At 46.1% G+C, this 13593-nt stretch overlaps 1 protein-coding gene across 1 annotated transcript in view; it reads left to right on the plus strand.

The window, feature by feature from the left end:
• Window positions 1-3941: 3941 nt before the first annotated feature.
• Window positions 3942-13593, plus strand: part of NRDC (nardilysin convertase) — a 780134-nt gene continuing 770482 nt past the window's right edge. Inside the window, exon 1 of the mRNA XM_069232676.1 lies at window positions 3942-4317. Coding sequence (XP_069088777.1) covers window positions 3971-4317 — 347 coding nt within the window. The 5' untranslated portion in view covers window positions 3942-3970. The remainder of the gene's footprint in view (window positions 4318-13593) is intronic.

The following is a 13593-nucleotide window of genomic DNA, read 5'->3' on the forward strand; positions in this document are numbered from 1 at the left end:
TCCGGGGCATAGGTATCCCACGTTGGGGATCAAGACAACCCCAAACACCCAGCACCAGCAACACAGGGCCAATCAGATGCAGAGGTGAAAGAGAAGCCAAAATAACATGGGCGCCTATGGAGACAGGGGGTGCCCTGGTTCTGGTCTGCTGGCAGGTAAGGACCCTCGTCTTCGGGAAGCAGACCAGGGGGGTTTAGTAGAGCACTGGGGGGGCAAGTAGGCACACAAAGCACACCGTCAGCGGCACAGGGGTGGCCTGGGGCAGTGGGCCAACATGGTGTCGGGTTTGTAATAGGATTCAATGGAGGGACCCGGGTGGTCACTCAGACATTACAGGCAGGGCACAGGGGGGCTTCTCGGGCCAGCCACCAACTGGGCAAGGTTGAGGGCCGCCTGCTGGTCACTGCTGCACCAGTGGTCGGTTTCTCACAGGCCTGGGGGCTGCGGGTGCAGTGCCTCTCCAGGCATAGGATATCTTCGTCCCGGGAAATCGCGGTCAGGAGGTCCTCAGGATTCCCTCTGCAGGGGTCGTCGTGGAGGTGCAGAGAGGCACCTGGAAATCCTCTCTGAGTCATTGGTTTCTTTAGACATGGGCCAGGGGCGTCAGGTGCAGAGTGGTAGTGACTCACACTTCTGGAGTGAGGTGGGAGTCCCTTTGAAGATGGTTTCTTCTTGCTTGGATGGACAGGTCCGCTGTCCACAGGAGTTCAGGATCCTTTGTAGTTGCAGGGCAGTCCTCTGAGTCTGCAGAGGTCTCTGGGCCCGCAGGATGCATCGCTGGTGCAGGTTCTCTGAAGTTGGAGACAGCACGGTAAGGCTGGGGCCAAAGCAGTTGTCATCTTCCTCCTTCTCTGTGAGGTTTTTCAGCTAGGCAGTCCTTTGTAGGTCGTCAGGAATCTGAAGTCCTGGGTTCAGGGTCACCCCTAAATACTGAATTTAGGGGTATGTTAGGGTCCCAGGGCAGTAGCCAATGGCTATTGACCTTGAGGGTGGCTACACCCTCCTTGTGCTCCCTTCCTTTGCGGAGAGGAGCACATCCTTATCCTTATTGGGCTAAATCCTCCAAAACAAGATGGTGGATTTTCCAATGAGGGGGTTACTTCAGCTCTAGTCCCCTTAGGGGTGGACCTGGCTGAGGGGGTGACTCCTCCTTCTTTTTCTCATTATCTCCCCGGACCTGCCACCAAAAGTGGGGGCTGTGTCCGGGGGGCAGGCATCTCCACTAGCTGGAGTGCCCTGGGGCATTGTAACACGAAGCCTGAGACTTTGATCTCACTGCTAGGTGTTACAGTTCCTGCAGGGGGAGGTGTGAAGAACCTCCACCCAGTGCAGTCTTTGTTTCTGGCCTCAGAGAGCAGAAAGTCTCTCACCCCAGGGGGTCAGAAACTTGTCTCTCAGTGGCAGGCTGGCACAGACCAGTCAGTCCTGCACTGAAGGATTGGGTAAAATACAGAAGGCCTCTCTAAGATGCCCTCTGTATTTTTTTTTAGTAAATCCAACACTGGCATCAGTGTGGGTTTATTATTCTGAGAAGTTTGGTACCCAACTTCCCAGTATTCTCTGTAGCCATTGTGGAACTGTGGAGTTTGTTTTGATAAATTCCCAGACCATATACTTAATATGGCCACACTGTACTTACAATGTCTAAGAAGGGACTTGGACACTGTAGGGGCATATTGCTCATGCAGCTATGCCCTCACCTGTGGTATAGTGTACCCTGCCTTAGGGCTTTAATACCTGCTAGATGGGTGACTTATTTATGCCACAGGCAGTGTTTTGTGAGCATGGCACCCTGAGGGGGAAACCATGTCATCTTTGCCTTTTTCTCCCCACCAATACACACAATCTGCAATGGCAGTGTGCATGTGATAGGTGAGGGGGGGCCTTAGGGTGGCACAACACATGCTGCAGCCCTTAGGGACCTTCCCTGGTCACAGGGCCCTTGGTACCACTGGTACCTTTTACAAGGGACTTATCTGTGTGCCAGGGGTGTGCCAATTGTGGAAACGATGGTACATTTTTAGTGAAAGAACACTGGTGCTGGGACCTGATTAGCAGGGTCCCAGCACACTTATCAGTCAAGTCAGCATCAATATCAGGCAAAAAGTGTGTTGGGGGGGGGGGGTAACTACAACAAGGAGCCATTTTCCTACAGAGTCCTGTTAAGAATCCAACATTCCATGAGGGATGACACGCCAGAATTGAAGGTACTCAATTAGTGCTGGACACGCTATCTGCGTAAAACTAAGACCAAAACTCCTTACTCACCTGACTTCCCTTTATTGTTCTTGTGGGCTTTACTCCACCTGGGTAATTGGGAAGGATTAAATATTTGGAAAACAGCAGGGATAGTGGCCGTCTGTGATCTTTTTAGAGACATCACTCTGATCCTCTTTGAAGATCTCAGAGTAGAGTTTGATCTACTGAGAGGACATTTTCTGTTATATGGCTCGGTCACAGCAATCAATCGACAACATTGGAGGGCTGGTTTAGCTGAGCCTAATGCGCAGGCCACCAGTGCCTACCTGGCGGTATCGTCTGGGACATGTAGGGCAGTCACAAATTTGTACAATAGAATACGAGCAGATACAACCATGTTCATGGAACGGTTGAAGCTTCAATGGGAAGAGGATTTGGGAAACCACATACTGGATATCTCCTGGAAAATTATATTGGAAAGAATCCCAAAGGTCTTGAGAAACGCTAGATTTAAGTTAGTAAACGCTTTCATATTACATAGAGTACACATGACACGGGGCAGATTGACTGACATTTCAATACAACAGGTTCAAAGTGCCCAAGGTGCAGAAAACTGGGGAAGAATTTAAACACATGTTCTGGGATTGCCCACAGCTGGAGACATACTGGGAAGAGATGACTCATACAGTAGCTGACATTATAGATAAAGAAGTCCCTTGCACATCAGGTCATTGTCTACTGGGATGGTTCACGCACACACCTTAAATGAAGGCAACTAGCAGATTCCAGGACCTGGCCTACATTCTGGCCAAGAGAAAGGTTACCATAAACTGGAAAAACCCACTGACCCAATGTAGCTAGATGGTACAGGGAACTGGAGAAGTGGGCAACATGTGAGGGGACTCTCTTCTTCGAGAGGCTAAGAGAGGGCTTAGGCCACTGAATACGGCAAGGGCATGGGAGGCCATGGTGGATTGTATGAAAGAATGGACCCAGGGCACTATTGACCCTTCTCTGGTCGGTTCTCAGAACTAATGCCTTCCTTGAGGTATTATTGCCCAGGCTTGGGTGGAACACTTGCCTTCTCCACCTATGGAAATATTAGCTTCAGATGACACACCACTACACCACATCCCATACAAATTGGACCTGACTCATTGGGAAGGAGGAGCAATTTGGAGGGAGAAAGAAAGAGGTTTGTTAGATGATAATTGTTTATAGCGTTGTTTTGCTGGGGCCCATCATTGAAAATATGCAGACTAACAGTTGTATATTGAAACATCACTGTACTGTTGAATACGAAACAAAGCCTGCCAATAATTTTTTTTTGGTTTAAATGAAAGGGTCTGGCATTCACTCTGAAAGCAATCCACACAAACTTTCCAATCAACTAAGAAGCACTTTCACGTGTAAGAGAAACAAAGCCAGACAAGTTGGCTTTGGTAAAGCTTATTTTAAAAATTGGTAACCCTGGAGCCCTATTTTGTGTTTACAATTATTACGAATGTCATGATTTGACACACACAACGAATAAAACGTCAGTCTAAGGACGTTCACTGGACCATGATGGATCAGAATATCACGGACTTATGATTTTTTGAGAAGGGGTTGAGAACGTGCTGTTCCCTACACCCAACATGGCCCCCGGAAGTATACGAAGTTACAGGTTTACGGTCTATCCTTTACCGCTGTCAGTGGTTACTACTAATGGACACGTGAATCGGCACCATTCCCCCTATAGGCTGTTTGCCCGGGATGTTTTCGCTGACTGATGGTGGCTGTTCATTGGTTGTGCGAGTACGCCTGCGTGGCCCGGCGAAGTAGTTGTTCCTTTCAAGTCCGCCTCTGCCCGGAGTGTACTTGGCACCGGCGGCAGCGCCCCCAGTTTGCACAACAGCAGTGTATGCTGCGTAGCGCCGCACGGTTCTGCTACAGTCAAGTACGTCAACGACACGTCACCTCATCCTCAACCGTCATGCCGGGCAGGAACATGCCGAAGACTGTCAGCTGCTGCACCTGCGTTGAGGCCTGCGTGGGGGGCCCGGGGCATGGCCCAGGAGGAGAAGGACCGGACAACGTAGACATAGTGCAGTCACCAAATGACCCCAAGCAATACAGGTACAAAGCACCTGTGCAGGTGTGCATATATACAGCCTGCTAGCAGGACCACGTGTGTCATTCCTGACTGTACTTAAAAGCCCTACTCACTCTTACACCGGATTATGCAGCAGTTATCTCCCAAAACTGTTCATGCAGAGACCCCAAAAGATGCACGCGAGGGTCACATGCGACTCCAGTCTGTGCTATACATGTAGTGGGAAACCACTAAAAATTACGTGTCAGGGCAGCACTTGTCGCAACTTGTCACCAGCGTACACCGTGAGACTCCTTAAACATATGTAATAATGTGCCTTTGCGTTTATTCTTAACAGTATGTTGAACAATAACACATTGTGGGTAAATTGTAGCACTGTAGAGCATTCTCAGGTAATTAAGTACTTAAGAGACTGTGGGCGACTTAGGTTGAGGTCAGTCGTGGCTGGGAAGTGACTGTAAAGTAAACTGAGGCAACTATGTGTATAACAATAGACTGCGGTTGAGGTACATATTACATGCGTGTGGATCTCTAGAATTAGCCGAATTTAGCCAGCGTTTTTTTGTAGCAATCTGACCTAAGAGCCTTGGGGACATTATACGCAAAATGCTCACGGCGAGTCACGTATGAAACCCCACAATGCACGTTTTCATGTCAAATTTCTGACACTGTACATACATAGTGACATGGGGGTTAGAACAGTAAATGTTCACTTAATAATGGTGAAAAGGTTGTGGTGAATAATGAGTAGTTGGTCGTTTGTTGTATTACTTTGTTGTACTATTTTTCTGTGTATTGGTTGTGTTGTGTTATCATGTTACTTAATTGAATTTGTATAACTCTTCATACACCCAACCAGGTGCTGATGCACCTTGTTGGACAGGTAGAACGCTACGCTGTGAGGCTGTTCTTGGTTGGACTGGTATTGTATCGAAGTGATGTACATGTGGGAAGTGTTTTGGTGTTGCGTGTGAGAGCAAATTGCTGTGCGTATCCTTTCTTGGGTCTCGGCGTTTAATAGTGTAGAGGGGGTAATAGGAGAAAGAGTGCATGGTATGTAGATAAAATGGTTGCTGGAAGTTACTCTGCAGGTCCTTTTATAGCATTCCTGAGTTAACAGCCGAAACCACCATCTCTATTAAATAGCCTCTCTATATAATCTTGAAGGGCATGGTGAGCGACAGGACAGCAAGCCCCCCGGGGTGGACTGCACGAGAGTCATTCACAATGCAAGTCGTTGGTGTAATAATATCGTTTATGGTGCTTTGAATGGTCAGGATCGAGAGACTGATGAGGACTGGAGGACCCGCAGGGATAGATTTTATTACAGTGATCCATGATGTAAGCCGTTATTGTGAAAAGTTGATAATGCTTTAAAAGTATCTAATAGTAGTGACGGATGGCAGCTCTCTTTGTGTTTTGTTTGCGTGGCCTCTTAGAAACGAGCGGGAGTGTTTTAGGGTGATTGATGGCTGCAACATAAATATATAGGCACGTCCTATAGGTCGTCCTGATTGCGGATTGCAATGATATGAATGTTCTGTGGGTCCGCCCTGAGGGCATTAAAAGCATCTGTCTGACTGACTGCATTCGAAGCATGCAGCTGGGCTAACTGTCGTTATCAGCACACCCAGGAGAAGTTTAGTCCGCGGCATGGACAGATTACTTTCAGAAATGGTGGCACACTATTTGAGTCATAATTATGACTTACCTCGTACTGGGCATCATTCCCGTGTTTGTTTGTTGCTGTGGTGTTCTGTTCTTGCAGTATAATATGTCTTATATTGCAGAATTGCACTTGAGATGGTGCATCTTTGTGTTGTGATGCTAAGTTGTATTCAGTTAGGTTAGGCACCTTTCTGCCTTCTTTGAATCAAATGCGCTTCTTCATCCCTCTCAGATGGGCTTTCGCCCACTGCATAGCACAGAAACAGCATTTCTGGCAGTGGTTGAGGAACTCGGGAGCGTCCTGGATCAAGGTAACCCTGCAGCTATAATTTTGTTAGACCTCAGTTGTGCCTTGGATACTCTAGACCATTCTACTCTCTTGAAGAGGATTTCCAAAATCTGTATCGGTGGTCGAACTCTGGATTGGCTCTCTTCCTTCTTGCAGAACTACTCCCTCTATGTCCAGGATCAGCCCTTTCCTCTCAGCAAGCCTCCTGTCCTGTTGTGGAACGCCCCAGGGCTTTTCCCTGAGTCCCACCTTATTCACCCTCTATCTATGCCTCTTGGCTGACATTCTTCAAGCTCACAAGTTACTGTTGGTTTCTTATGCTGACTACACCCAGTTGGTCATGTATATCTCCCTGGGCTGTAATGCTAGTCTCATAACTATGACCTCCTGTCTCCATGAAGTAGCCAGTTGGATGGTGGGTTGTACATTGAAACGTAATGAAGAGAAAACTAGGGTCATGTTGCTGGGCAATAGTCTTAGTAACTCAGCTTTGAGCTGTTTTTCAGGCAGTCTCAGTTACCTACCTACCGCTATAGATCCAATAAAGAGCCTTGGGCTCTGGCTTGACTCCAGGCTCACTATGGTCGCCAAAGCGAAAACAATTGCTGCTAGCTGTTATGACATTCTTAAACTGCTGCCGAAGGTCTTTGATCTCTTTCCTGTCATTGCTAGGAAAATGATAATTTAGGCCCTTTTTCTAGCCCATCTTGAGTATGGGAGTGCCCTTCTCCTACGTTCCCCTCACTATGTCGTTAGGAGGTTGCAGATTGTGCAGAATGTGTCCGCTCACCTCCTGTTGACCGTTTCTAAGCACGCCTCGGCCTCTAAGGCCGTGAGGGACCTACCTTCTGGTGGAAAGGCAAGTGCAATTCAAGTCCCTTTGTATTATGCACAGGAGAATCCATAACAAGAGCACTCTTTTGTTAAGACCCTTAACATGCTCATATCACCCAGGGAGAGTCCTTCGCTCCTCGTCAGTCCATCTGCTGAAGGTCCCCAGGATTCATAGGTCGTGTTGAGGAGGCCGTTTTACTGCTTCTCTGGTCCTCGGGCTCTTGAACAGAGTCTTCAGGAGCACGAGCTTTCTTTTCGCAAGGCTTTGAAGACCTGACTTTTCAGTGCTTGATTCCTCCTGCCAGTACCATCAGCCCTTTGCAGTGTTTGTAACAGCGCTGGGAGACCCCCCGGGTAGCGAATGATGTTACAATTCTGATTGAAACCCCAGATGACAGGATCAAACAAAGCAACATTCTAGGAGGAGTTTCTTTGGTGATTTTAAGAAATGCAGGCCATGGTAAAGACAACTGATATTTTTCACCGCTACGAAGGGCTCATTTTGGCAATCTACAAATGAAGATGTGACAATTTGCTATGTGTGTTGCTCTCTTGTTAAGCATTGTACTGTTATGTTGATTTTTTTTTGGGTCGTTGTTGATGTTTATGCCATTACTCACATTTATTTTCTGGCGTAATGTGAACTATGACATTTTACCCATGAACATGTTAATAGACCGGGGGTAGACCCAGGGTTAGGAATTGAGTGGGGCTTGGCTGTCGATAGGGATGGTCACTGAGCTTGAGGTGTCTGGCTTTGGGTCAGATTTAAATGCAGGGATTAACCAGATGACTTGCTGTGCACTGGGAAGGACGTTCTAAGGTAGCAGTCCAAGGAGTTTGAAAGACCCAAACAAAGAATGATTACTGAGTGGTTTACAAGAGATGGGGTTTACGACTGGCCAAAAACAGTGTTTATGGGTCAAGTCTACGAAGCAAACGTGTGAGGGTGCTGACATCTTAAGTATGTAGTTTGACTAGTTTTTTCTGACAGCCACATTGGTGTATGTGTGGAGACATTGGTTTACATCCAGGGAGATTTAAGGGGTGTGCAGGTGCAAAGGATAATCTTACCTCCCCGTATCACATAGGGAGAGACTCACAAAAATGTTTCCTAGCTTTCTAGTGTTCAGTAGCAAGAGACCAACGAATGCAGATCCATGGGGTTCATGCACAATGGCATTAACAATATAAATGCTAGAGTGTCTTGTAGAAACCTGTCATTTCAGGAACAGAAGGCATTAGAGCACCCTCTCTGTATCGTATGTATAGACAAAGTCCTGGAGATTTAAAATACAGTTGCATTGGTTCCATCCTGCTCTGTTTCCTCTATAGTTGCTGTATAGTGTGCATTTGAAGCTACCAATACTTTATGTACAGCCTAGAACCCCAAGAATGTTTTTTTTTTTTTAAATATATCTTTTATTGCTTTTGTAAAGGACATAACAAAAAACAAACATCTTAAGATATTCCCCAACTACATAACCCCTCCCTCCCCCCCCCCCCATCGTGCACTAAGTACATCAAATAACGATCTAATTACGACATCTCTAAAGTCCTAATGTAAGGTGTTGTTCCTAGATATTTTATACAGCTTTTATGGCTATCTGTTCTGGGTCCGAGTCCGAAGTTGAGTCGTCTTCCCCCTTGGATGGAGCATCAATAGTCCTTAAATTTTCCAGCAACGAGTCCCATTGTGTGGTATTTTCTCTGGGTCTTCGGCCCCGTAATGCTTCCTTTAGTAACACTGTGCCCTCTGTTTCAGCCCATTTTACCAATGCACCCTGCCATCAATTTACTAGCGGACCACCTGGGTCTTTCCAATGTGAAGTTATCTCCCTCTTCGCAAGTATCCGCGCCAGGTCTATGAATTTGTTTGAGATTTTATGTGCCGATGGGCGAGGGAAGTCCCCCTAAAATTGCTTCTATTGGGGTTGGTGAAAGTGGTTTTTCAGTGCAGACCGCTATTTTCCTGAATACTTCTATCCAGTATGTATTAATATGGGGGCAGTTCCATAGCATGTGCATTAGGTCTGCTGCTAGTTCGGCACATTGCGGGCATCGTGTGTTATTTGTGTTATATATTTTGGTTATCATTTGGGGTGTTAAATAGGCTCTATGATAAATATACAAGTTTATCAATTTAAATCTTGCGTTCCTAGATATTGCCAAAACATAAGTGATTCTGGCCCATTGGGTATCTTCTAATGTAGTGCCAAGATCTGTCTGCCACTTAGCCTTGAGGTTATTTAGTGGAGTGCAAGTACTGTTCTGTATACATTTATGGATCCCTGAAACTATCCCCCTCTGGTCTCCAATAGAGCAAATGAGGCTGCAACCCTTGTGGATAGGGGGCTCGCAGAGTCCCGCACCCCACCATTTTTTAATGGTTTTAATTAGAGCGCTGTGAGTGAGAAACAATCCGGGTGAGAGGGTGAATCGATCTTTGAGTTCTGCATACGAGCAAAGTTTTCCGTTAAGAAGCAAATCACCCAGTTTCGTTATATTGTGTGGGACTAATTTGTTAACATGTTTGGAGATTTGATTTCCTGGGAGGCAATTCAATGATTTCAAAGGAACTTCCATTGCATAGGGGGTCTTTGTATGCAAGCGTTTTAAGTATTGATCCCAACAGTGTCTAGCCGCTTCCCACTCCAGCGGAAGTGGATCTTTTGGTTTTCTGGGGTTTAGTACAATATGAAAGATCTTTTCTAGTGAAAAATTTAATGGTATCTGTGAATCTTCTATGGTTGGGGGTTCATTAATCAGCTTCGCCAACCATTGTACTTGTCCCGCCCAATAGGAGATCTCCATATTCGGTGCAGCTAATCCTCCCTCCTTGGTAGGTCTTTGAAGAGTATGGAGTGCTATTCTGTGTCTGCTAGGTCTCCATATAAAGTTTGCAATTATGGAGTCTAAGTTCCTAAATATCGATTTCGGGATTATGAGTGGGAGTGTGGAAAAATAATATAATAGCCTGGGTAGTACTAATATTTTGAGCAGAGCGACTCTCCCGAGATCGTTAGTAGGAGAGTACTCCAGAAGTGCATGCTAGCTTTAATTGATTGCTCCGTGTATGTTCCCCTCGAGTAAATCTTCTATTGAGTGATAAATATTAACCCCTAGATATTTAAATGTATTCGGTGACCAGGGTAAACCCCTAGTGTCATAAGGTCTCAGGGTACCTTTGAGTACTGGGAAAATGGAGGATTTTCTCCAGTTAATTTGAAGTCCTGAGGCTGTCCTGAAGTTTTCTAGCATCTCTGTCCCCCCTGGTAGGTCCATAACTAGGATTCCTAAGAAAAAATAGCATGTCATCTGCATATAGGGCGATATGGTGCGTCCAATCATTGATACGGATGCCCTCGAAATATTTTTGGGATCTTGCTGTTTGTGCGAGGGGTTCTACCGCTATGGCGAATAAGAGAGGGGAGAGTGGACAGCCTTGTCTAGTCCCTCTTCCCACTGTGAAAGGTTCTGAGAAAATGCTGCCTGTACGTACTCTTGCTGTGGGGTTTGTATATAATAGTTTCGTCACGCGTGTGAAACCTTCCCCTAAACCTAGTTTTAACATAACTTGCTCTAGGTAGTCCCATTTTAGACTATCAAAGGCTTTTTCTATGTCTATAGAGATTATTGCTGCCTGAGGTATAGTAGAAGGCACTGAGTGAAGCACTGAGATTAAGCGTCTAATGTTTTGTGCTGTACTGGGTAGTGGAATGAAACCCGACTGGTCCTGGTGAATCAATGAGGTCATGAAGGGTAGGAGTCTATTGGCTAGGATCTGGCTTAGTATTTTGTAGTCTAGGTTCAACATAGATAGTGATCGATATGCACGAACATCAGTAAGAGGTTTTTCTGGTTTTAGTAAGGGGATCAATATGGCCTCGGTGGAAGATTGGGGTAGGCTGTTATTGTGCCATGCTTCTGCGTATAGTGTGCAGAGTATTGGAGCTGGTGTGTCCTGATATAATTGGTAATATTCTGAGGGAAGTCCGTCTGCTCCTGGTACTTTACCCTTCGCCATGCCCTGAATTGCTGTTTTGATTTCAGCTATTGTTATGGGGGCAGCTAGAGTTTCCCTTTCTTCGACTCCTAGTTTGGGGAGATCAAGTGCTTCTAACTCCCTAATCTGGGTGATATTGATTGCGTCGGTGGGGGCTGCATATAGGGAGGAGTAGTATTCGAAAAAACAATTGTTAATCTCTTTTTGGCCAAGTACTCTGACAGCTGGGCCTTTCTTCTTTTCGAGTATGATAGTTTGCTGTTTAGATGGTTTGGCTAGCCATGCCAGAATGGCACTTGCCTTGTCTCCTTCGGCGTGTTGTCTACTTAAGTAATGTTTATAGTCAAAGCGGGATAGTCTAGTGTTTTCTTTGATTATTTTTGTTTTATTTTCTTGTAGAAAGGAGGCTAGTTCGATGTCTCTGAGGGAGTCTTCAAGTTTTTTAAGTTCAGATTAGATAGATCTACGGACTCCTACACTTTCCCCAATACAATTGCCTCTGGTTACTATTTTAAAGGATTCCCATTCAATTGATCTAGAGGACGCTGTTCCTGTGTTTAGTTTGAAATAGTCCTTAATACTATTGTGCAGGAAATGTTTGAAGGCTTCGTCCTCCAGAGCTTCTGTCCCAAGTTGCCAAGTAGGAATCACCGGGTTCTCTCTGTTCCAAGCCAGAGAAACCAGTAAAGGGTTATGATCAGAGATAGTACAGCTCAAGTACTCGGCTGATATCACAGTAGCTTGTATCTCCGGGGATACTAGAACTGTGTCAAGTCTTACATGAAGGTCATGTACTGTTGAATAAAAGGAGTAGTCTCTATTATGTGGGTTAAGGTGTCTCCAGCAGTCTCTAATTTGCCAATGTTGTTGCCATTCTGTAAAGGTTTTAGCAGTTTTTAGAGTTTGTGTTTGTGAAAGGGGAGGGTGTGATCTATCCATATTAATATCAGCTATGCAATTAAAGTCCCCACCTAACATTTTCGGGCTCGTCAGTATCGGAGCTAGTTCTCGAGACAGTGTGTCAAAGTATTTTTTTTTATCCTGATTTGAGAGGCCTCCTATGGTTATTTCCCTCCTGTCAAGTCTACCTGTGATCATAACATATCTTCCGTCTTTATCTAAGTTTGTGTGTCGGGCCTGGAATGGGACGCCGGGGCGGACCCATACTAGAACTCCTCTTGCAAATGCCGAACAGTTGGTAGCGAATATTTAGCCTCGCCATCTTTTCTTTAATGCTGTAACTTCCTGTTCCATTAAGTGTGTTTCTTGCAGTATAGCTATGTGTGTTCCTCTCCGTTTGAGGTAGTTATACACCTTATATCGCTTGGGTATGTTATTTAATCCCCTGACATTCCAGGTTAATAATTTATATTTTGAGGCCATAGTTTAGATTTAATGGTTGTTGGGGATTATTATGGGAGGGTCTTAAGGGCCATTTGCTGCTGCAACTACTAATCGAGTGTCTGATTCGAGAATCTAATATTGCTCTTGGACTCAGTTTTAGGGGAACTTCGTGCACTACCTGAACGAACATGTGTCCCAACTTGCCAACCCCAGGACTGGCTGCTGAAACTCTTCCCGTCCAAATCGTGAACATTCTTATTATAATATCTTATAGGTGGGTGGAGCGACAGGGCCGAAAGCACGTGCCCCGAGCCGCTCTCAGGGCCCGGCCACTTCATGATTTCTTCTTAGTAATATCCGCTTTTGACACTAATTTTCAGCAATTTTCCAGGCCGGTAGCTGTCCCGGGATCACAGTCAGGTTTAATTACTTTTTGCTTAAGTACTCACGGACAATATAGACTGTTTAACATAAGATCATATGATTTCTTCGGAGGTTCCAGGTGTTTTTTGGGTAAGCTGGTAGTCGTGTCCCGGGAAGATATCAATGAGCCCCCGCAGCTAGAATCAAGGTCCGAGAGACTGCCAGAGGCCCGAGGGTCAAGGTTGGCCCCCCGCTCATGGCAGCGGCCGCAACCACGGCATCCCGCATCTCCCTGAGGGATTGGTGTTTTGGGGGTGCCGCTTCCATAGCCCTTCTAGAGGATCTGCTGCGTTTCTTTCCCAGCTTGCGGGGGGATCTGTGAGGGGGGGCCGAAGCGGACATGTTCAGAGATTCCAGCCACTCCCCTACCGCCTGCGGCGATAAGAAGAAATGCGTTTTCCCTTCAAATTCTATTCTGAGCTTGGCTGCATACTTTATCCCATTTTCTCGCAACGTACGTTTATGTTAAAAAAAAGGAGGCTCTTTGTGTCTAGGTTTCTTTTGTGAAGTCAGGGAAGATCATAACCCGCTGGTTATTACATAGAGTTTCGCCTAGTATCCGCGATTGCGAGAGTATATAGGGGGTGATTCTGATTCTGGCGGGCGGCGGAGGCCGCCCGCCAGAATTCCGCCCCCATTATACCGCTCCGCGGTCAGAAGACCGCGGAGGGTATTATGAGTTTTTCCCTGGGCTGGCGGGCGGTCTCCAAAAGACCGCCCGCCAGCCCAGGGAAA

The sequence above is a fragment of the Pleurodeles waltl genome, chromosome 4_2 (assembly GCF_031143425.1).
Source record: "Pleurodeles waltl isolate 20211129_DDA chromosome 4_2, aPleWal1.hap1.20221129, whole genome shotgun sequence".
In the NCBI taxonomy this organism is placed as follows: Eukaryota; Metazoa; Chordata; class Amphibia; order Caudata; family Salamandridae; genus Pleurodeles; species Pleurodeles waltl.